The 22,954-nt window shown below is 39.4% G+C and overlaps 1 protein-coding gene across 4 annotated transcripts in view; it reads right to left on the minus strand.

The window, feature by feature from the left end:
* Positions 1–16,056, minus strand: part of atp2c1 (ATPase secretory pathway Ca2+ transporting 1) — a 56,588-nt gene extending 40,532 nt beyond the window's left edge. Inside the window, exons 1-5 of one of the 4 annotated variants that reach the window (XR_009999664.1) lie at positions 15,749–16,056; positions 12,047–12,228; positions 5,499–5,609; positions 3,435–3,551; positions 938–1,027 (exon numbers count right to left, since the gene is read on the minus strand). Coding sequence is in view for 3 of the 4 variants with exons in the window: in XM_008112765.3 (XP_008110972.2) it covers positions 938–1,027; positions 3,435–3,551; positions 5,499–5,609; positions 12,047–12,052 (324 nt within the window). In the remaining variant the exon portion in view is untranslated. Of the gene's footprint in view, positions 1–937; positions 1,028–3,434; positions 3,552–5,498; positions 5,625–12,046; positions 12,229–15,748 lie in introns of all 4 variants that reach the window. The other 3 variants (XM_008112765.3, XM_008112767.3, XM_008112768.3) reach the window with 3 other exon arrangements.
* Between the last annotated feature and the right edge of the window lie 6,898 nt (positions 16,057–22,954).

The following is a 22,954-nucleotide window of genomic DNA, read 5'->3' on the forward strand; positions in this document are numbered from 1 at the left end:
CCAAATTAGTAGATGTACATGGTTATAATACCTAATCTACCAGCTCTCTTTAGTGTAAGACGCAAGAAGGAATCTGCATTGTGGATGTAGGCCAAAAGCCTTGGCAGCAGAAATGCCAAGAAAAGGGGTTCTTTTTCTAAACAATTATGATTTTCAGGAAATGTTGGGGGCAAATGTCGTGTCCTTTACAGCAGGCCTATTCGACTTGCAGCCCCTCAGGTGTTTGGGACTTCAGCTCCCAGAATTCCTGCCCATTAGCAAGCTGGCTAGAATTTCTGTGAGTTGGGGGCCCAAACACCTGGAGGGCCACAGGTTGGAGAGGCCTGCTTTACAGAATGTTTTTTGTTCTTCTAGGAACATAAAATTAATTGTGTCTAACTTCATTTGGCATAATTACCATGTTTGGAATATTTTATAATAATAGAAATAGAAATAATTTTGAGGAAGTGATGAGCACATTGTCTCAAATATTCTTTTTAAGAGAAAATATTCCATCATCAATTTCTTCAGTTTCTCCAGGGGAAAAAAAAGAAAAAAATAATCAGGCAGAATATTTTTTTCTGAATTTTTTGGGGTTTTTTCCTGGACTTTCAAATCTCTACTTAGTGGTAAAAAGGATCTCATGGTAATCAAACATATTGTACTCATTAAAGTAATATTTGTTTCCCAAGTAAGCAGAGATACCAGAAGGTGAAAATGACAAGCTCTTTAAAACCCCAAAAAGCAAAGTTGGCTATTCTTTTATTATCCAGCCAGAGGTCAAAATGGGGACTAGACAAAGAAGGATAATCCATTTTATTGGGAGGTGGGGGTGAAGGGGGAGAACAATTTCTCCCCCTCTTCTGGGAAACCAAGGTTGTTGGGGTGATATGGACCTAGATATAAAGAGAAATGCTAATCATAAGTCTTTACGTTAAAACAAATGTTATAATCTTACCACAGTGATACTGACGGCATCATCAAACTGATGCATTATAACACTGATGACTGCGGAAGCCAGGAGAAGCATAATAAGAGGGTTTTTAAACTGCAAATTAAAAGAACATATATCAAGAACTTGTCTGAGTAATAATGATATAACAACAATAACAAGCCTTTAACTAATCTGAATAAATGAAGTATATTCTAGAGAAAGGCATACTGAAAAATATAGCTTTCAGTCCCTAATGTCTTAAGAGTGAAAGCCTATAACTGGCACAGATATGAACTATGGATGTAAATCATTTGTTTGCTTCTTACATTCATAAAAAAATTAAAACATTTTCTCACTGCAAGACTTCTGTTCATTTTTCAAAGATTTTTGAGATTTTGAGATCTTTTTGCAAAAACTTGATTTGCACATAACTATTTCTTTGTATGGAAGTTGCCTTTTTGTTATTGTAAAAGTCCAGCGTATTTTCTGGAAAATGTATTGTTTTCTGCTTCAAAACAGGTTTTTGCAAGTCCCAAAATGAGAACAAATTAGCAGTGATTGATAGTTTTTTTGACATGGTGTCTCAATGTGATAAGAAATATTATGAAAGACAAGAAAAATTGCAAATATCTTTACATCTCTAGCATAAACTGTGCTTATAGTGAAAGATGGCTGAATTTAAGAGGTTTAACAACATTGTACTATACTTGAGTTATTAAGAAACAACAAATTTCCAACAAATCTTAATAAAAATGGAAATTTGATTTTCAAAATACAGAAACGAAATACTTCCAATATTATTGGCAGCATAACCATAGCCATTCTTTAAACAAAGATCAAATAGAACAATTGTATGGGAAGTCTACACAGACATTGAAAACACAAAATGTCTATAAAGATCAATACAACAGAGTCTGACTTCTCCAACACTCGCTTATCCAACGTTCTGGATTATCCAACGCATTTTTGTAGTTGATGTTTTCAATAAATCGTGATATTTTGGTGCTAAATTCGTAAATACAGTAATTACTACATAGCATTATTTCGAATTGAACTACTTTTCTCTGTCAAATTTGCTGTATAACATGATGTTTTGGTGCTTAATTTGTAAAATCATAACCTAATTTGATGTTTAATAGGCTTTTCCTTAATCCCTCCTTATTATCCAACATATTTGCTTATCCAACGTTCTGCCGGCCTGTTTATGTTGGATAAGTGAGACTCTACTGTATTCCAAAATGGCACATTTTGACAAGTCATAAACGTTAGATTCTAAACAGGCAATCCCCCCATGAACTGGATGCTATCATTAAGCTCTCAGCATCTCTGGGAAACCTGAGTTTGCACTGTGTTAGTCTTCCATCATGAGAAGCAAAACCAAATCCACAACCAAAGCACCAATTACAGGAGTGCTCCTATAACACACAGAATAACATCACAGTGACTGAAAAGCTATATAAATTCAGCATTTTAATCTGAAAACTACAGTGCCTCAGAATTTGAAACAAATTATAGATCACTGTTATTAAAACAGGATTAAAAGTACTTAAAAACATAATTAAATCATACCATAGCTTCAAATAGTACATCACTTACATACACACATCAGTTCCATAATAAAAGATTACAATTTAAAAGTTTGCCTAAATAAAAACATCTTCACCTGATAGCTGAAAAAGAGCAGGAAGGGAGCCAACCAAATCTCCCATGAAATGGAGTTCAGGAGCAGCCAAGATAAGGCTCATTCCCAAGTCCTCACGAACCACATCTGTGAAGGTGGTGGGACAGAGAGAAGGCCCTAATAGGCACACTGTTTATTTAATTAAATAGTCTTATAGTCTGGATAGCTGTTTAGGGGTTCAAATGGCCAAAACAACACCTTTAATTCTGCCCAGAAATGGAGCAGTATTCAATGCAGCAACATCAGGGCAGTCACATGATCTGTGTAGCCAGTCTCTTGTCAAAAGCCTGGCCACAGCATTTTGGACCCACTGAAGTTTCGAAACAGTTTCCAGAGGAAACCCCACACAGAGAACATTATAGTAATCCAAACAGGATGTAATCAAGGCACATCTCATCGTAATCAGAATTTACTCCTTAAACAGGAACAGCTGGAACAATAGCTTGAACTATACTGCATTCTGGTCAAGCCAAAACCTCAGCATCTGGGCTCAGATCTGAGTCCAAGAGCACATCCAAGTTGTAAACCTGAGATTTCAGGAAGAGTGTAACATCATCCAAAAATCCCTATTCTCTCCACGTCCTCAGCCTTCCAACTGACCCAAAGCATTTCTGTCTTGTCTGGATTAAGTTTCAATTTGTTTACACTCCTGCAGTGCATTACTAACAACAGACCTTTGTTTAATACAGAAACATCTTGTTTATTACTGAACCCCAGAACTCCAGATGACATCTCTAGCAATTTGATGTATTTATTAAACAGCATGAGAGATATTCAACTTTTACCAACACTTTTTGCACTGATTTATAAAAGCTTTCCTAAGGGAAAAGAGGCACTTACCTGAGAAATGTATTTTTTCCACAATGGTTCTTCTTCACTAATATCAAACTCATTCCATCCATGAAAAGCCCGTCTATGACAGACTTCACAATTTTTCAAGCCATTCTGAAGGTCAGCCTATAAGCATTTGAACAATGAAGTGCTTTTTACTATTCCGCATATGCAAAACAAGGAATTTATTTCACTGCAATTAAATCTAAAAAGACCAATGAAGCCAAGTCCATTATATTTCCCTATTATTTCTGGCTTAAACAACTTTTTATAGCTATGAAATTAGATTATTTACATTTCAAGAGTCTGGATGACACAGCAGGAATTCTGTTATTAGATCAAAAACTGAGGACTACATTGCTGAATTTTTCAAAAGTTGATTAATATTTTCTCCAACTGAAAAAGGTACTGTGCTACAGTAGAGTTCCGGTTAACTGACTTCCAGTTATCCGACCTACCGTATTATCCGACGTGCCAGGCCGACCCTTTGGAGAAGCTCAGTGCGTGTTGCTAGGCAGAAACGAGCACGGAGCTTTCTTAAACCGAGTGCTCACCAGAGGGACAAGGCTCGTTCCTCTGGCAAGCACTAGGCCCTTTGGGGGAGCCCCGTGCACGTTGCTAGGCAGCAACACGCATGGGGCTTCCTTAAACCGAGTGCTTGCAGGAGAGACGTGACCCTTCCCTCCGGCAAGCACCCAGCTTGCCAGGAAGAATAACAGGGCCTCCCTATTATCCAACAGTTCCAGTTATCCGACATTCAGCCCCCCTGTTTATGTAGAATAACCAGAACTCTACTGTATTTGGCATCTAGGTACATGAATGGCCATCTTTCCCCATACGTGAAGTCATTTGCAGATGCCTTTTTCTGCATGCAGTGAATATTTTTTCATTAGTAAACAGACTTCCTGAATATTTGGTAACTGCTATACTACAGATAATATTAAGTTCAACACAACTTCATATCTTTGCCTTATTATTTTATTTTAAATTTTATTTTTAAATGCTACTGGAGAAATAAACAATAATTTGCCAAAAGAATCCCCAAAACAAAACAAAAAAAGCCAACAAAATGTAAAGAACTGTGGAATACATTATGCAGTTACCTGAATACTTCCTTACATTTAATTATGCATTCTCTTAAGAAGCATTATTATGATACAAAGTAGACAAATGTTTTAAGGTGCACTTGGACAAAGAAAAATGAATTTCTCAAAAACTAAGCTTAAAAACATTTACTATATTTTCCATTGATATCTCATCTTTCTCCCAATAATGGGACTCAATCCAGCTAACAAGTATTTAAAAAGTATTTTAAAATAATACACAAGTGTGAGTAAAAGTACAGATATAAGATTTTAAAAGCAATTAAACAATTTATAAAGCTAAAACATAAGACATTAAAATATTCAATAAAAGACTATATACATAAATAGTACGACACAGCATAAAAAGTGGTTTGTAAAAGCATGATGGCATAAAATCTTATGACTTTTTGACAGAAGGAGAGTCCTTAAGGATGGGGGCATCCTGGTCTCTGGAGGAATTGCCAAAGTCAGAAAGCCGCCACTCAGTAGGCCATCTTTCCAGAAAGTGAGCCTGGGAAAGTGGAGGGACAGAGAGAAAGGCCTGATGGACTCATAAGGGGGGATGCGATTCTGCACAACACCCTGGACCCAACCTCTCCTTGAACAAGACTCTATTCCAGAATTTTATTCCTGATAGTAATTCCTTAACTGGAGACATATTGTTTGGCACACTGAAAAGGAAATATTAAGTCAGTCTCTTGGAGAAAGCCACTGCAACTACTTTGGCAAGAATGAAATCCTTTTCGAACAAAACCAAAACTGCCTCTAATATTTACATACTATGTTAATAGTTTGTCTAAATATGCACTAATCCACCATCAATACAATATAAAATGAAGTTATTCAAGAAAGCCCCCAGCAAGTCTGAACAGATTAATAATAATGGTAAAAAAAAGGTTGGTTAGCAGTAGGACAGACCTTTAGATTAAGCAAATAATTAAGAATGTTAAGGAAATGCTATATTAAAACATCCGAAGTTATAACTCACCTGAAGAATGCTTGCAACTTCATTGACTGGTAATTCACTTGCTTTTTTTGAAGCCAGTACAGGAATCATTATTTCATTGTCATCATTAGGCAACTTTTGAAAACGTGCAACCTAAAAACGAAGGAGCTAAACAGATCACTGCACTGCCCATTCTCCCCCAAATCAACCATTTTTAAAAATTACCCAAAATAAAAGTGATTGCCATTTATGTTCACCTTTGAGTGCATGCCAATTGCTGGATCCATTTCTCCAGAGTAATAAAAATTATCCCTCAAAGAAATTGTGCGACTTACCAGAATACATATTCCATTATTTTTTTAAAATACAATATTTATTATGTAAGGCATTACTACAGCAATAAAAAGCAGATATTTCAATTAACAGAACCTAAATATTATCTACCTACGTATTTATCCATCTATAGCAGTGGCTCTCAACCTGAGAGTCCCCAGGTGTTTTGGCCTACAACTTCCAGAAATCCCAGTCAGTTTACCAGCTGTTAGGATTTCTAGGAGCTGAAGGCCAAAATATCTGGGGACCCACAGGCTGAGAACCACTGATCTATAAGGCAGTTTTACACAGAAACATAGATATACATACACATACACCCACAGTTCTTTTGTTCATTATCGTAAAATAAGGAAACACATTCAAAACAGTAAACTGGTACAATTCTCTCTTTCTATGCCAGTGGTTCTCAACCTGGGGACCCGAGATGTTTTTGGCCTTCAACTGGCTGGGATTTCTGGGCGTTGTAGGCCAAAAACATCTGGGAACCCCAGATTGAGAACCACTATTCTATGCTGTCTTCTCCTGCTTTCATTACGTTGTCCTTTTACCAGCTCAAACATAAAACAGAGTTTTAAATTAGTATAAAAATCTATGTATAATAAGAAGCAAGGCGAATATATGAGTTTCCAAATAATATGAGGCAATCATATAAGATACATTCTTATCACATAAGCATCCTTTTAAGCAGAAAGATTTCTACTTTACTCAATAACATACTAAATTGATGAAAAGATACTCCAGTACACACTGAGAATGTTCATGGGAGGAGGGGTTGTTTTTTGTTTTAAAGCTGACCAAACCTTCTGTTCTTTTTCAAATGTCTGATTACTCCATAGACACTTACTAGCAGATTATGTAGCAGACAGCTCAGGAAAGCAAAATGGATTTAAGGCTCAAAAAGATACCAAATCTTAAAGCAACATGTGGTCATACTAATGAAGGATGTGCTACACAAGTATGCAAAACTGCATCAAGCTAATTAAACAAGAAAAGCATCAGAATTTGTAGACAATAATACTATTTGAAAGGGCTCCTGTGTAATATCTTTTTAAAAGCAAATTTAAAATTGAATTTCAGATTCATCCATGGTCTCCAAGGAAATTACCTATTTTTCCTTCTCTCTAGTTGCCTTGTTAGCAAATGTATTAAATCTTCTACTACTATCATGCATTGGTATGAAGCTATGAAGCACATTCATTTCCCCAAGGGGCTTATAAGAATAGTGATGGGGGGACGGGATGGACGTGCGACAGACACATAACTTTGCAACAAAGAGATAAAGACCGCAAGTATAAATGAACGCTTCAAAGAGATTGTTACATCTTCATTAGTCAGTCATTGATGCTATATTAATAGGTGGTCTACATTGTGTCCCATTTCAAATTTGTATAATTGTCACTTGTACAAATCTACTCTCTCTTTAAATGCAATATACAAGGAACCGAGAATGTTTTCCTATTCATCAGAAATCCCTGGGTTCTTGCCATCCAATGTGGAAAATATCACTCAAGTACTTTTAAGGAATACATTTTTACTATTAATAGGTAACAGAGTTACAGGGCTTCAAATCCACGATCTTGTTATATTCCTTGTTAGCAACACTGTCAAGTAAGGCAGAATTGTACTCATATTTCAGAACACAGTGAAATGTAATGATAACCGCTTGTCAAAAATCTCAAATTTATTTTTTAAAAAGCAAGAATCAGAGCAGGGAAGTCTCCTCAGAACTATGAGAAAATTTATCAGCCATTATCCAGGTTAGAATTAATTCACTGTTAAAATGAAACAAAAGTTTGGATATGAGTACAGTAGAGTCTCATTTATCCAACATTCACTTATCCAAAGTTCTGGATTATCCAACGCATTGTAGTCAATGTTTTCAATACATCGTGATATTTTGGTGCTAAATTCGTATATACAGTAATTACTACATAGCATTACTGCGTACTGAACTACTTTTTCTGTCAAATTTGTTTTATAACATGATGTTTTGGTTCTTAATTTGTAAAATCATAACCTAATTTGATATTTAATAGGCTTTTTCTTAATCCCTCATTATCCAACATATTCGCTTATCCAACATTCTGCCGGCCCGTTTATGTTGGATAAGTGAGACTCTACTGTAAGAGAAAATGGAAGGAAATAATGCACAGGCCAGTAAAATATATACAATGCTAATAGAGGCCGACAGGTATACAATACGGGACTTGAAAAGTTTGTGGGAATCAGAGTTACAAATTACAGAACATGATATGAGACAAGTGGTAGAGACAATAGGAATGACAAGGAATACAAAAGTAAGAGAAATGAGGAGGAAAATATGACATAAATGGTATCGTACACCCTGTCAATTAGCATATTATTATAAAATGGGGAGCAGCCAGTGCTGGCATGGATGTCAACAGAAAGGGCGATTTATGCACATGATGTGGGAATGCAAACAGGTACAATACTTCTGGCAGACTATACAAAATGTGTCAAACCAAATATTAGGAACTGATTGGGTTATAACAAAAGAAATGGTGGTCTTAGTACAAAGAGAGGGAATGGGAAATTACAGGGAAATAAAGGAAGCAATAATTGAGTGCACACAAGCGGTGATAGTACTGTATTGGGATGAAAAGATAAATCAAAGTGGACAGTAAACAAATGGTATCAGTATATGGTGGACAAAATGGAATTTGAAATTATGGATGTAAAATTAAATGATCCAAAAGGTAATGAAAATAGAATGCAAGAAGTTGAAGAAAAATGGAATTGGTTCAAGAATTATATTATGAATAAGTCTAGAGATCATGCCATAAGGAATAGGATACAAATGTTATATAGTATGTAAATCTAGAAGGATTGTCTCAAACAGGATTAATATGTAAAAGAGGAGGGAACTGTAAATGTTATGGATGTGTATGTCTTAAAATAATTTTAAAAAACTAAAAAAAACTAAACAAATCTTCCCTCCTATGGTCTCTCATCATAGACTATGCTAACAAGGTTTGGTGTGAATGTAGAGCAAAAAACATCTGGATGAATCAGTTATGAACCACTATCACTGATGCGAGAAGGTAGCATCCAACTGTTATCTTTCAGTACTCAAATAAACCCAGATTCGTAATAGCCCCATTAAGCCAATTCCTCCCTTTCCTGATATTTACCTAGAAAATGTTTTGTGGTGTAATATCATATCCAAGACACTAACCTAGATCTAAATCTCTTAAAGTCAAGTAAAGTTGACACTCTATAACCAAAGATTCTGCAGTCATAGATCCCACCATCAACAACTTGCAAATACTGTATTCAGAAACACAATTCCAAAAAGCAAAACTTGTCTCTGCCATTTTATATAAAGGACACCATTTTACTATGCTATTCTGGCATTCATGGATGCTGGTCTCCATGGAGGGCACTGGAACCATACCTCATCAGAAACCAAAGGCTCACTAAATGGCATTTAATATACACGGGCCCTAGATTAGAGCAGTAGGTTTGTGTCTCAAACATCAGTAGACATTTGCAGATACCAAATATTTTCACATATCTCTTTCAATACACAAAGAAAAACTGTACCACCGAACTGATTATTTTGTTTCCCTTTTTCTTTTTTGCTATAAGGGCACTGTTAGAATGTCTCTTATGAAATACTGAGAAGTTGGCAAAATAGATGTATATCTTTTAGTACTAGGATAATAACTGGTGCCATACTTTAGACATGTCTATTATGTTTCTTGCAGGAGATAGCTATAAGTAAAAATGATACTAAAATGATTTGTGGGTAATAACAGCTATCGATTTCCATCCATTATTGTAACCTGCTATACCAAACCAGAAAGAAGAGAGAAAAACTAAATTAAAAATGAAAGTAATATCTATTTCAGGTGCTACTTTGCTATTAATAAACTTAAATGTGCATTATTTTACACTGGTCCTTCAAATCATTTGGCCAAAGCTGAGCATCTATTCAGGTGACAGGAACAACCTTTACCTTGCAACTTTCTCACTTGCCAGCTGTGTCAATATATTTTCTAAATCTGTGTCCCTCACAACTTCTGCCATTCTTGATCACTGAACAAGTTTGCTGAAGCTGACAAGAGTTTAACACACCTAGAGGGACCTGATTTTGGAAAGTGCATTATATATTCATGAGATTATACATGTAAAATTAAAGTGACACATTTTTCTCAGATTCCTGTATTTCAACATTCTCTGCCTAGCAGAAGTAGTTCTACTTTCAGCATTACAGAACTAACAGGGAAAGCTCCTTGTCAATAAATCTGTCCTCCTAATCCCAGTATCATTTGGTGTGCTACAGTACACAACATAAAAATGGTTGCTAATTCTCCTTAATAACAATACTGACTGACACTTTTAATAATGATTTTGAATGGCACATACCATGACTCTTTAAACATACAACTGGATTATGGATGTCAAAACAAATCACTTATATCAATATGTAAAGTACACATTTCTCTTCTAAGAAATCATGGTTTGTTAATCTAATACATGTCACATCCTCAACCTATGGTTTGGTGTCTGTTTACAGACTCTGATTTGTTTAAAGTATGGCTATGCCTGTTAACTTAGGCAGAATTCCTACTAAATGAAATGTAACTTATTGCTAGACCACATGTGTCAAATTCAAGACCTAGGCCCCGAATCTGGCCCACCATGTGGTCCTCCAGATGCTGGACTACAACTCTTGCATTCCTCATAATTAGACATCATGATTACAAGTTGATGTTGTGGTACAGTAACATCTGGAAGGCTGCAGTTTCTTCTGTTTAGTCAGGACAGTTGGGACTAAATTTAGATGCAAGGTTAGTGGATATGATGTCTAAAATGTCCTTTAACCTCTTCCCCAACCTCAGAACCATAAGTGCTGTTTGACTGAAATTCCCATTCTACATGGTGGATAATCAAAAGTGATGGGAGTTATTGTTCAATAAAATCTTGGGATCCGAACTGAGTAAAAACCAAAGTGCACCACCCACTACATAAAAAACAGTTGGCCCTCTTATCCAGAGATTCTCCATCCATTTATTGGCCCTTTGAAAGCAACTTTAAGGCTGATGTGGCCCTCAATGAAAATGAATTTGACACCCCTGTACTAGACAGTGTACATATCGCTACAGTGTAGACCTTCGCTATACAACAGCATCTTCCACGGTTTTAAAAACCAAAGACAGCTGCCGTATAGGGTTGTTACTTTCATTGCACAGTCCTGTTGTAAAAAGCTACGTTGTTCTTTCTCACCATTTTCCCAATAAAATGTATCCCTTCCCCACCGAGCTACTATTGGTCTTGTGAAGGACTTTAAAAAAAACCAGGGATCTATTGGAAGTTTAAAATATAACACAGCTATTGAACATTCACTTGCAACATCAATACCAGACTGAAAACTGATACACAGGATGATTTTTGGCAGTAACAAAATCAATTAGCACAGAACAAGCTATGAGATCAGTGTGAAGAAACCACATACCAATTTATGAAGAATTAGTCCCACATGACTATTTATCAGTAACACAGTTCATCTTGTCTCTGTGATTTTCAGATGATCATGAACTGCCATTTTCATACCCATTTTATTAGAAATTTCAACTAGGATTTTCACTATCTGATTGATAAATCAAGCTCAAGGGCTTGGATTGAGTTAGAGCACAAAATGACTAGTAACCTAGAGAAGTGTATAATACTTGTTATCTAAATTCCTTAAAACCCAGACACTATTTGCACATTTTGATGACAGTCATATTTTAATCAATATGCCATTAAAGCAAGGGTGAAACAATGCTCCTGAATCGCAGTTCCCTTAGCAGCAGAGCCAGTGGTGGAGCATCCAAGGGCCACACATCTCTGCCATAATGAGTCAACATCTTTGTTTATTACTGGCTTGAACAAGAAAACGCATGACTAATAGAAGTTTTAAAGTCTCTTCATTACCAGTTACAAATCTGTCCAGATTTCCAACAGTATGCGGTGTCCCTCATCCATGGAGAAAGCAAGGTAACAACACTGCCTCAAACTAGACTTAGAGAGAGCAAAACAATTTAGTAAATTAAAGATGGAGGTGGCCCATTAAAATAAGCTAACCCAAGGATAACATGTAAGGTCTCTGGAATATGTATCAAACAACAAAATGTGTGCTTTAAAAGAAAGGAAGAAAGAAAGAAAGAAAGAAAGAAAGAAAGAAAGAAAGAAAGAAAGAAAGAAAGAAACCACAAAACTCTCAAAAGCAGCTGCATTCCCGAAATATTTACCTTCATTTTTCCATCGAAACCACACTTGGGTTGATGGCTACAGAGATTTTAATGCCAGCAAACAGCAGTCCTGGGGCTGGGACTGAGAAGTAAAGTGCAGAAAGCTCCCTATATTCCAGACTGTTGCTTTGTTCTCACTGCCCTCAAACACAGTAACATCGCAGAAGGGGAAATGATGTGCGCTAGCAAGAAAAAGAAAAGAGAAAGGAATAGGACATACTGACAAAACAAAAAAAACCCATAAAATACACGCCACCATTTCAGGCTCAGCAGAGACATGTTGTTAGAAATTGCTGGCTGGAAAAAAAAACACCCTCCTCACCACACAGAGACATTTTTCCAAAGGGGGAAAACATGATTTATGACCCAAGAGAACACTGGAGGGGAAGAAAGGAGAAACCCACTCAACAGTCACCATTAGTGGGTTGCTGAGAGTTTTCTTGGCTATATGTCCATGTTCCAGAAGCATTCTTTCCTGATGTTTTGCCCACATCTATGGCAGGCATCCTCAGAGGTTGTGAGGTATATTGGAAACTAAGCAAAGGAGGTTTACATATCTGTGGAAGGTCCAGGGTGGGAGAAAGAACTCTTGTCTGTTAGAGGCAAGTGTGAATGTTACAATTAATCACTTTGATTAGCATTGAAAAGCCTTGCAACTTCAAGGCCTGGCTGACTCCTTTATTGAGAATCCTTTATTGGGAGGTGTTAGCCAGCCCTGATTGTTTCATGTCTGGAATTCCCATGTTTTCAGAGTGTTGTTCTTTATTTACTGTTCTGATTTTAGAGTTTTTTAATACTGGTAGCCAGATTTTGTTCATGTTCATGGTTTCCTCCTTTCTGTTGCAATTGTCCACATGCTTGTAGATTTCAATAGCTTCTCTGTGTAGTCTGGCATGGTGGTTGTGAGAGTGGTCCAGCATTTCTGTGTTTCCAAATAATATGCTGTGTCCAAGTTGGTTCATCAAGTGCTCTGCTATGGCTGACTTCTCTGGCTGAGTTAGTCTGAAGTGCCTTTCATGTTCTTTGATTCGTGTTTGGGCAATGCTGCGTTTGGTAGTCCCTATGTAGACTTGTCCACAGCTGCATGGAATACAGTACACTCCTGCAGAGGTGAAAGGATCCCTCTTGTCCTTTGCTGAATGTAGCATTTGTTGGATTTTCTTGGTGGGTCTGTAGATAGTTTGTAGGTTATGTCTCTTCATAAGCTTCCTTTGGTTTGTTTGGTTGCATGTTGCAAGTCGCTTCTGGTTGTGAGAGAATCAGCCATCTACAAAGACGTTGCCCAGGGTACGCCCGGATGGGTCATGATCCTTCGGGGAGGTTTCTCTCATGTCCAGACACACTGAAGACATCTGCCCTTGCACTTTGCTACTCTGCTGCTGAATATGCATGTCCAGTGTGGAATACATCTCACCATGTTAAAACAGTGGATGTGGCTCTTAATGAGACATGCCGCATCATCTCTGGATGTCTATGCCCCACACCACTGGAGAAATTATACTGTTTATCCAGCATTGCACCACCTGACATCCGCTCGGAAGTAGCAACCAGAAATGAAAGGACCAAGACATTGACATCTCCGGCCCATCTCCTGTTTGGGTATCAGCCAGCACACCAACGCCTTAAATCAAGAAATAGTTTTCTAAGATCTACAGAAATACTTGCAGGAACACCTCAGCAAACGAGAGTCCAAATGTGGTAAGCTAAAATCTGGAACCTCAATCAGTGGCTGGGGCTGGATGAGAGATTCCCTCCTAGGCACACAGAAGACTGGGTGACTTGGAAGGTGCTGAATAGACTGTGCTCTTGCACCACAAGATGCAGAGCCAACCTTAAGAAAAGGGGCTACAAAGTGGGGTCCACGGCATGTGACTATGGAGAAGAGCAAACCACAGACCACCTATTACAATGCAGCCTGAGCCCTGCCACATGCACTATGGAGGACATTCTTACAGCAACACCAGGGGCACTCCAAGTGGCCAGCTACTGGTCAAAGGACATTTAGTATAATGCCAAGTTGTTTTTTTTAAAAAAAAACTTTGTTTCTGTTTTCAAATACATTACAACTTGTACCCTCGGTTCACTTCTGACACGATAAATAAATCAGCTTTCCTATGCGGTTAGTGGTTCCCTTGATGTATGGTAAGAACACTTTCCCTCTGGGTGGATCTTTGTATTTTTTCTCGTGGCTTGTTCTTGGCCTTGCAGCTCTTCTGATGTCGGTAGTGGAGTCTCGATTGGCCTGCAGCGCCCAGTTTGGGTGGTTCAGTTCACCTTGGAGGTGGGGTTCGCAGATTCTTTTTGTCTGGTCTGCCAGGGCATTAATTGTGCTTCGTTTTTGACCTGGGTGATGGATGGAGTTTTTATGTAAGTAGGTATGTATTCATGTGTGTAGGTTTCCTGTAAACTGTGTGGCCCAATAGTTGATCTGGTTTACAGATGATTAAGACATCTAGAAATGGCAGTTTTCCTTCGTTTTCTTTTTCCATGGTGAATTGGATGTTTGGGTGGATGCTGTTAAGGTGGTCCAAGAACTTGTTTAGTTCTTTTTCTTCATGGCTCCAAATGGTGACGGTGTCATCCAATCAGGGCCAGTTAACACCCTCAGGCAGGAAACAGCCAGGCTTCGAAGCTGCCAGGATATTCAATACTAATCATACTGGCCAACTGAAACATTCACACTTGCCTCAGGCAGACAAGAGTTCTTTTCACAGATATATAACTAGGCAAGGAGCCTCCGGTGGCCTAGGGGATAAAAGCCTCGTGACTTGAAGGTTGGGTTGCTGACCTGAAAGCTGCCAGGTTCGAATCCCACCCGGGGAGAGCGCAGATGAGCTCCCTCTATCAGCTCCAGCTCCATGCGGGGACATGAGAGAAGCCTCCCACAAGGATGGTAAAAACATTAAACATCCGGTACCCTGGGCAACATCCTTGCAGACGGCCAATTCACTCACACCAGAAGCAACTCTGGTTGCTCCTGACACGAAAAACAAACAAACTAGGCAAGTGAGCTTTATATATCTGTGGAATGTCCAGTGTGGGAGAAAGAGCTCTTGTCCGTTTGAGGCAAGTGTAAATGTTGCAACTGGCCTCCTTGATGAGCACTGAATGGCCTTGCAGCTTCAAAACCTGGCTGCCTCCTGGCTGCTTTCTCCTACCCTGGTTCCACAGATATATAAACCCCACTTGCCTAGTTTCCAAGAGACCTCACAACCTCTGAGGATGCCTGCCATAGATGTGGGCGAAACGTCAGAAGAGAATGCTTCTGGAACATGGCCATACAGCCCAAAAAACTCACAGAAACCCAATGATTCCAGCCATTAAAGCCTTCGACAGTACATAGTTATTATTAGCTTTGTTCGCTCTGGAGAAAAGCTCTCCATGAATCCATGCCTTGACACCTGTCAGCTCTTCCCTCCTTCCTCCATCCCAGGCCTGTTGCTGTGGCGCACCCGAAATGCACACACAAAAGGGGGAATTGTTCACATGTCAACAACAAGGAAAGCTGAGGGAGGTGAGGGGGGAAAGATGCCCCGTCGTGAGGATGGAGACAGGAGTGCATGTGTTTCTGAGGAATTAATAGAAAAGGGGAGCCCAATGCTGGGGCTTCGTTTGGCCAGAGCCAGCTCACCCATTGGCCCCTCACTCTCTTATGGGTTCAGGCCTTCTGCCCACTTCTCCTCACCCGCAGCGGCGTCTTACCAAGCCAGGCTCCTTCCTCTGAGGCGGCTCCTGCTCTCCCCTCACTTCCGGGGCTCCGTCTCCTCGCCGCTGAAGCAAAAGCAAAAGCAGCTGCGGCTTCTACCGCCCAGGCACATCCTCGCTGGCTCTCTTCCTTCTCGCTTTCCCTCACACACACACACAAACACACACGACAACACCCGGATTCACTTCCGCTGCCAAGAGCGGGCACGGAGCGGAAGGAGCCAAGCGAGCGAGAGAGCGAGCGAGTGCGGCGTCCAAACCAGGGCAAGACCTCAGGCGCGCATGCGCTCACGGAGAGGCGCGCACACAGGCATCAATCGGGCCACCCCCTGCAAGAGGTGCGCCTCTGTCCAGACCTCGGATGCGCATGCGCACGCGAAGAGGCCAGCACAAGCCACACCCCTCTCTCTTGTTTTAGTGTTTTAGTGTTGGGTGGCTGACCTGAAGGCTGCCAGGTTCGAATCCCACCCGGGAAGAGCGTGGATGAGCTCCCTCTATCAGCTCCAGCTCCATCTTGGGACATGAGAGAAGCCTCCCACAAGGATGGTAAAACATCAAAACATCCGGGCAATGTCCCCTGGGTAACGTCCTTGCAGACGGCCAATTCTCTCACTCCAGAAGCAACTCCGGTTGCTCCTGACACGAAAAAAAAAGTAGCCCTGGCCTTGTCTTACTCAACTGCTGAGTATGCCTGCCCCGTCTGTCATAAATCTGCCCACGCGAAGCAAGTGAATATAGCACTGAAAGAAACAAATAAGAAATCTCTGGGGAGCCAGCAATTTCACTATTTCTCAAACATGTATTTTATTATTTAGTTTAATTATAATTAACTTTCACTCAATATGGGCACCAAGGTTTCCAAGAACAGATGAGATCTGCTGCCTTTGGGATACTTTAGGACTTTGCCCATCTTAATTTAGGTTGTAGAGAGTATAATACAGTTGAGTCTCACTTATCCAACGTTCTGGATTATCCAATGCATTTTTGTAGTCAATGTTTTCAAAACATCGTGATATTTTGGTGCTAAATCCGTAAATACAGTAATTACAACATAACATTACTGCGAATTGAACTACTTTTTCTGTCAAATTTGTTGTATAACATAATGTTTTGGTGCTTAATTTGTAAAATCATAACCTAATTTGATGTTTAATAGGCTTTTCCTTAATTCCTCCTTATTATCCAACGTATTCATTTATCCAACGTTCTGCCGGCCCGTTTATGTTGGATAAGTGAGACTCTACTGTAGTAGGTTGCTATGAGTCTTTCAGGCTGTATAGCCATGTTCCAGAAGCTTTCTCTCCTGATGTTTCACCCACATCTGTGGCAGACATCCTCTGAGGTTGTGAGGTAACCTCTGAGGATGCCTGCCACAGATGTGGGCGAAATGTCAGGAGAGAAAGCTTCTGGAACATGGCCATACAACCCGAAAGACTCACAGCAACCCAATGATTCCAGACATGAAAGCTTTCGACAATAATAGTTTTGTCACCACGTGGGACTGAATTTAGTGGCCTTAACTGTTCTGTTGCAATGAAGTTCTTGTCTTAGGAGCGACTTAAAGAGCTGGGTATGTTTAGCCTGCAGAAGAAAAGCTTGTTTTCTGCTGCCCTGTAGACTAGGATGCAAAACAATTGCTTCAAACTACAGGAAAGAAGATTCCACCTGAACATTAGGAAGAACTTCACTGTGAGAGCTGTTCAGCAGTGGAACTCTCTGCCCTGGAGTATGGTGGAGGCTCCTTCTTTGGAGGCTTTTAAGCAGAGGCTGGATGGCCACCTGTCAGGGGTGCTTTGAATGTGATTTTCCTGCTTCTTGGTAGGCGGTTGGACTAGATGGTCCACGAGGTCTCTTCCAGCTGTATGATTCTATGTAGAATAATTACGATGTCTCAAACCTACATCTGATGATAGACTCTATATGAGCTAGCTGGTATTGCTTCCCCATGTGCCACAGGAAGTTGCTGTCAGCTGTGACAGAAATAAGATTGAACACTGTGGAAGCCACCTCTGTATGGCTATCAGCCTCCTCCCAGTATATTCAAATCAAGGAAAAGTTTCATGAGAACCACCACTCCTCTTAATGCTCCCCCAGCAACAGCAAGAGTATCCCTCTGGGAAGCTAAACCAGGTAATTCCAATTGGATGACCCTCCCCATCCATGAGGGTCTGCTTCCAGGGGCAAACCAAGAATGGGCAACTTGGAAGTCCCTGAACAGACTCAGAAGTGGCTTCAGGAGATCAAAAGGCATACTGGCTAAATGGCACTACCTAGAAGAATCCTCTGCCTTGTGCAACTTTGGAGCAGAAAAAACAACTCAGCATCTTTATGCTTGCCCACAGTGCCCTGCCACATGCACAGAGGAAGAATTTTTTAAAGCTACAGACAATGCAGTCGCTGTAGCCTGTTTTTGGTCTAGAATTATTTAGCTGCTTGTGTTCCCTCAATTTTATCAGTTTTATACTTGTTTATTTATGCAATGCTTTTGACATGAGATAAATAAGTGGCTCACCTCTGGCAAGTCCTAAAGTGTACATGCGCCCGCAAGATAGAGGCAAGCACAACTTCTTGCCTCCTCTTCCTGTCAAGTCTGTTATGTTTTTGAAAGAGGAAAGGGGCCAAAGAGAAAGCGCTAAGTAAGGCCACCCAATTTAAATATCTAGGGCAATGATGGGCAACCTTTTGTATTTGGTGTGTCAAAATTCACCAAAAAACCTAGCATGACTTGGGTGGTGTGTCACTTTGAGAAAAAAACCATAATTTCACAATATATATACTGTAGTTTAAATAACAAAAATATATAATTGTAATATATTACTGTATTTAATAAATCATAACTATTTACTACAATTATTTCCATGTACAACAATCTATGGTACCTCTTGCAGTTTCCACGCTGATTTCTCTCTATTGTAGTTTCAACGTAGTCATGAATAATGAATAATATAATAATAATATAATAGTAATAATATAACAATATACTACAATAATAATAGAATAATAATAGAATGATATTTTATATCAATGTAACGTGCATAATTCCCATGGAGTAAATAACAAAACCATTGGACCAAATCACACCAAATTTGGCCACAAAAGACATTAGTCATCCAATCAATCTGCATGCGGCAGCGTGTCAGCAAAAATGGCTAGGTGTGTCAGTGCTGACACGCGTGTCATAGGTTGGCCATCACTGATCTAGGGTAACCTAGTCTCCATAGATGGAGAAACAATGCCAGACGCACGGTCATGAATATTTTTTTTATTTATTTATTTACAGCATTTATATTCTGCCCTTCTCACCCCGAAGGGGACTCAGGGCGGATCACATTACACATATAGGCAAACATTCAATGCCTTTTAACATAGAACAAAGACAGACAAACATAGGCTCCGAGCGGGCCTCGAACTCATGACCTCCTGGTCAGAGTGATTCATTGCAGTGATTCATTGCAGCTGCTCTCCAGCCTGCGCCACAGCCTAAGCTGGTTGAAATGGCGAACTACTGGCCTTCTGTGCAACTAAAAAATGCCTGAACAACTAAAGGCTAAGATCTACACTACAATTGTCTGCCCAATAGCTTTCTAAGAAGCAAAGTGCTGGTCAGCAACAAAGAAACATGAACAAGCCCGTAACAAAATGGAAATGCTGAGATGAACACTTGGCTTGACACTTCTTGACCATGTGCCAAATGATGACATCTGTCAAAGACTAGGAATAAAACCAATCAGCAAGAAAATGCAGGAAGCAAGACTTCGGTGGTACAGCCATGACGTGAGAAGAGAAACAACATCAGTAGTACAAACAGCACTGCGTTTGGAGATTGCAGGACAGCAATCACATGGACGGACAAAGAAAAGATGGATGGACACGATCAACGAAGATATGCATGCCACTAACCTGAGACCTGAGGATGCCCAAGACAAAGTCCTGTTGAAACAACAGTCACAATTATAACCTCTTCATTGGGAATATAACCTCTTCATTGGGAAAGCTTAGGAGGAGGAGGAGGAGGAGGAGGAAGAAGAAGAGGATGAGGGGGAGAGGCAAAAGAGGGGCAGATGGGCAAGGAGCCTGGTCAGTTGGAGGGAAGAGTTGTGGCAACCACCAGGACCAGTGTCTGGGCCTCTGAATGCAACAAAGGTTGAGGAGCCCATTTGCATGACTGGCAGTTAAAGTTATATCAAACTGCATTAATACTGCAGTACAGAGTCAGCCTAAAGCCAGAATTTGTATTTCCACTTGGCCATGGAAACGCATTGGCCATGCTGATCCTCAGAGGAAACTTCCTCTGAACAAATCGTGCCAAGAAAAGCCTGGTATGTGGTTGCTGTAAGTTAGAAATGATGTTCAAGAGAGGGCAACATGTGCAGCACATGTGAAATGAATTCACACCCGATGACTGAATACAGACAGGTTCTGAGCACAGCCCTCCAAGTCCTCGATCAGAGCTTTCCAAGCTTTTCCTGTTGATGGCACACTTTTTAGATTACCATTTCGCAACAGTAATTCAGTTTTTACTAGCAAAACAGAGATTAAACCAATTCTTTTGTAAGGTATACGGACATACATAATTTTAATAACGAAATGTATGAGAACACAACATACGTCATGGAAACCTTTCATATTTATTTTTAAAATACATGATTTGTATTTTAACATTTCCAAGATTTTTGTCATTTCTCGTTATGTTTGCGCAATACTCACCCTGCAGCTGCAACCCACTTTTTGGAAAGCTCTGTACTAGACTGGAAATGAGAACGAATGTGGAAGAAAATAAGTTGCCCAAGTGGAAAGGAAAAACTGTCTTTTGTTTCTTTGAGAAGCCCTCAAAGTCCTGTTATGAATGTCTGAGTACTTCTAAGTGTTTGAGTACTAAGCTGCTGAAGAGTCCATTTGTCAGACACCGGCAGAGAAGCGTTTTCTTCAGGCAATTCAGAGTTGCAGGTTCACAAGAAAAACCTGTTCCTTGTTCGCTGGCTCATGTCTCCACCTAATATATCCTCCTACACAGTATCTGTATTGGGCAATCATTGGTCATGTATTTTAAGAAAAAACTAGTCATTTCTATGTATATTGATTTGAGCAGCCAGGTCACTAGTTTTTCCTCCCCACTTCTTATCATAATTCTTAAGACAATTTAAGTGTAGCCATGTTACATTTGTCTTTTACTCTGTATTTGCAATGTTTAAGAAGGTCACATTTAACAAATCCACAAAATGCTCTTATACAAAAGGGTTTTGTAGCATCCTTTGCATACTGATATTCCAAACGAATGTGGCTTTGTCATGTCTACAAAATGTTTTTGTACAAGCATCATTTTTAAAGAGAGAAATCTTTGTGAGTTAGCTTCCTTAATGTTAAGTCTTAAGCCAACAATTATGTGTTAGAGACAAGGTGGATGAAAAAGTAGTTTTACAAAGGCCAAATTGTTGTTGCTGTACTCTGTAATTCTGTGTATTTAGCCATTTGTTCATTTTTGTGTTCTTCCCCATTACTAAGGGTCTAATCACACTACTCCTTTAGTCCATGTTATTCCATTTGAACTCCGCTCCAGACATTCTCATGAAGATAGTGGATTTTTGACACACTCTATCACATCCTTGACACATTTGTGCTTTAAGATAGTAATTCACTTGGTTTTTTTATTCACATTAATGGTGTCATTACTGAATTCAGTACCTCACCCTTCACTTTGTATGTAGTTCTTCTTCTTTAAAAAATGTAATTGTAATAACACTATGATTGGATGGTGTGCTTTAATGTTATGATGGCACAACCACAAACAAAAACTAGATTAATGCAATGCCCAGGTGCATTGGACGCAATGAGGATGAGGTTCTTTTAAGATGTATTGTAAATCATGCCTATACAAGCGCTATGAAAGGCTATGACACACTAGTAAGACAAGAACTTCATTGCAACAGAAATGTTAACGCCACTAAATTCAATCCCACCTGGTGACAAAACTATTATTACACTTTCTACAACCTAAATTAAGATAGGCAAAGTCCTAAAGTATCCCAAAGGTAGCAGATCCCATCTGTTCTTGGAAACTTAAACCCAGGTTAGTATTTGGATGGGAGATAGCCAATGAATACTAGGCATAGTGGGCTAAATTTCAGAGGAAGAAACTGATAAAACCACCTCAGAATAGTCCTTGTCTTAGAAAAACCTATGCAATTCATGGGATCCTTGTAAGTCAGCATTTCTCAACATGGGGGTCAGGACCCCAGAGGAGGGGTCACGAGGGGGGTCCAGAGGGATTGAAAAAAAACGGTATTTTCTGTTGGTCATGGGGTTTCTGTGTGGGAAGTTTGGCCCAATTCTATGATTGGTGGGATTCAAGGGGCTCTTTGATTGTAGGTGAACTATAAATCCCAGCAACTACACCCCCCAAATGTCAAGGTCTATCTTCCCCAAACTCCACCCATGTTCAAATTTGATCATATTGAGTATTTGTGCCAAGTTTGATCCAGATCCATCCATCGTTGTGGTTGAGTCCACAGTGTAGGTGAACTACAACTCCAAAACTCAAGGTCAATGCCCTCCAAACCCTTCCAGTATTTCCTGTTGATCAGGGAAGTCCTGTGTGCCAAGTTTGGTTCAATTTCATCATTGGTTGAGTTCAGAATGCTCTTTGATTGTAGGTAATCTATAAATCCCAACAACTACAACTCCCAAATGACACAATCACACATATACCACATCAGTATTCAAATTTGGGTGTATCGGGTATTTGTGCCAAATTTGGTCCAGTGAAAGAAAATACATCCTGTATATCAGATATTTACATTACAATTCATAACAGTAGCAAAATTACAATTATGAAATAGCAAGAAAAATAATGTTATGGTTGGGGGTCACCATAACATGAGAAACTATATTAAGGAGTCGCGGCAAGTTGAGAGGTGCTGTAAGTTGAGAGGTGCCATGTAGGCATATTCACACAAATAATAGCCTATCCATTTTAGATTTTTTTTTTGCCAAAAATAGTAAAAGTCTTCTCAGAAATCAAGGGAGGGGTGCCATGTAAAGTCCATTTTGAGTGCCTCCATGTATATTTTGCAGCCAACCAAATTACCTTGGTGACCATATCGAGTAAAAGTTAGTTATAATTAAGCAAAATAATAAAATACATGTTTGAGAAATGGTGTCATTGCCCCAATCCACAGAGATTTCCTATTTGTTTATTAAATGAAA

This window comes from Anolis carolinensis, chromosome 6 (assembly GCF_035594765.1).
Source record: "Anolis carolinensis isolate JA03-04 chromosome 6, rAnoCar3.1.pri, whole genome shotgun sequence".
NCBI lineage: Eukaryota > Metazoa > Chordata > Lepidosauria > Squamata > Dactyloidae > Anolis > Anolis carolinensis.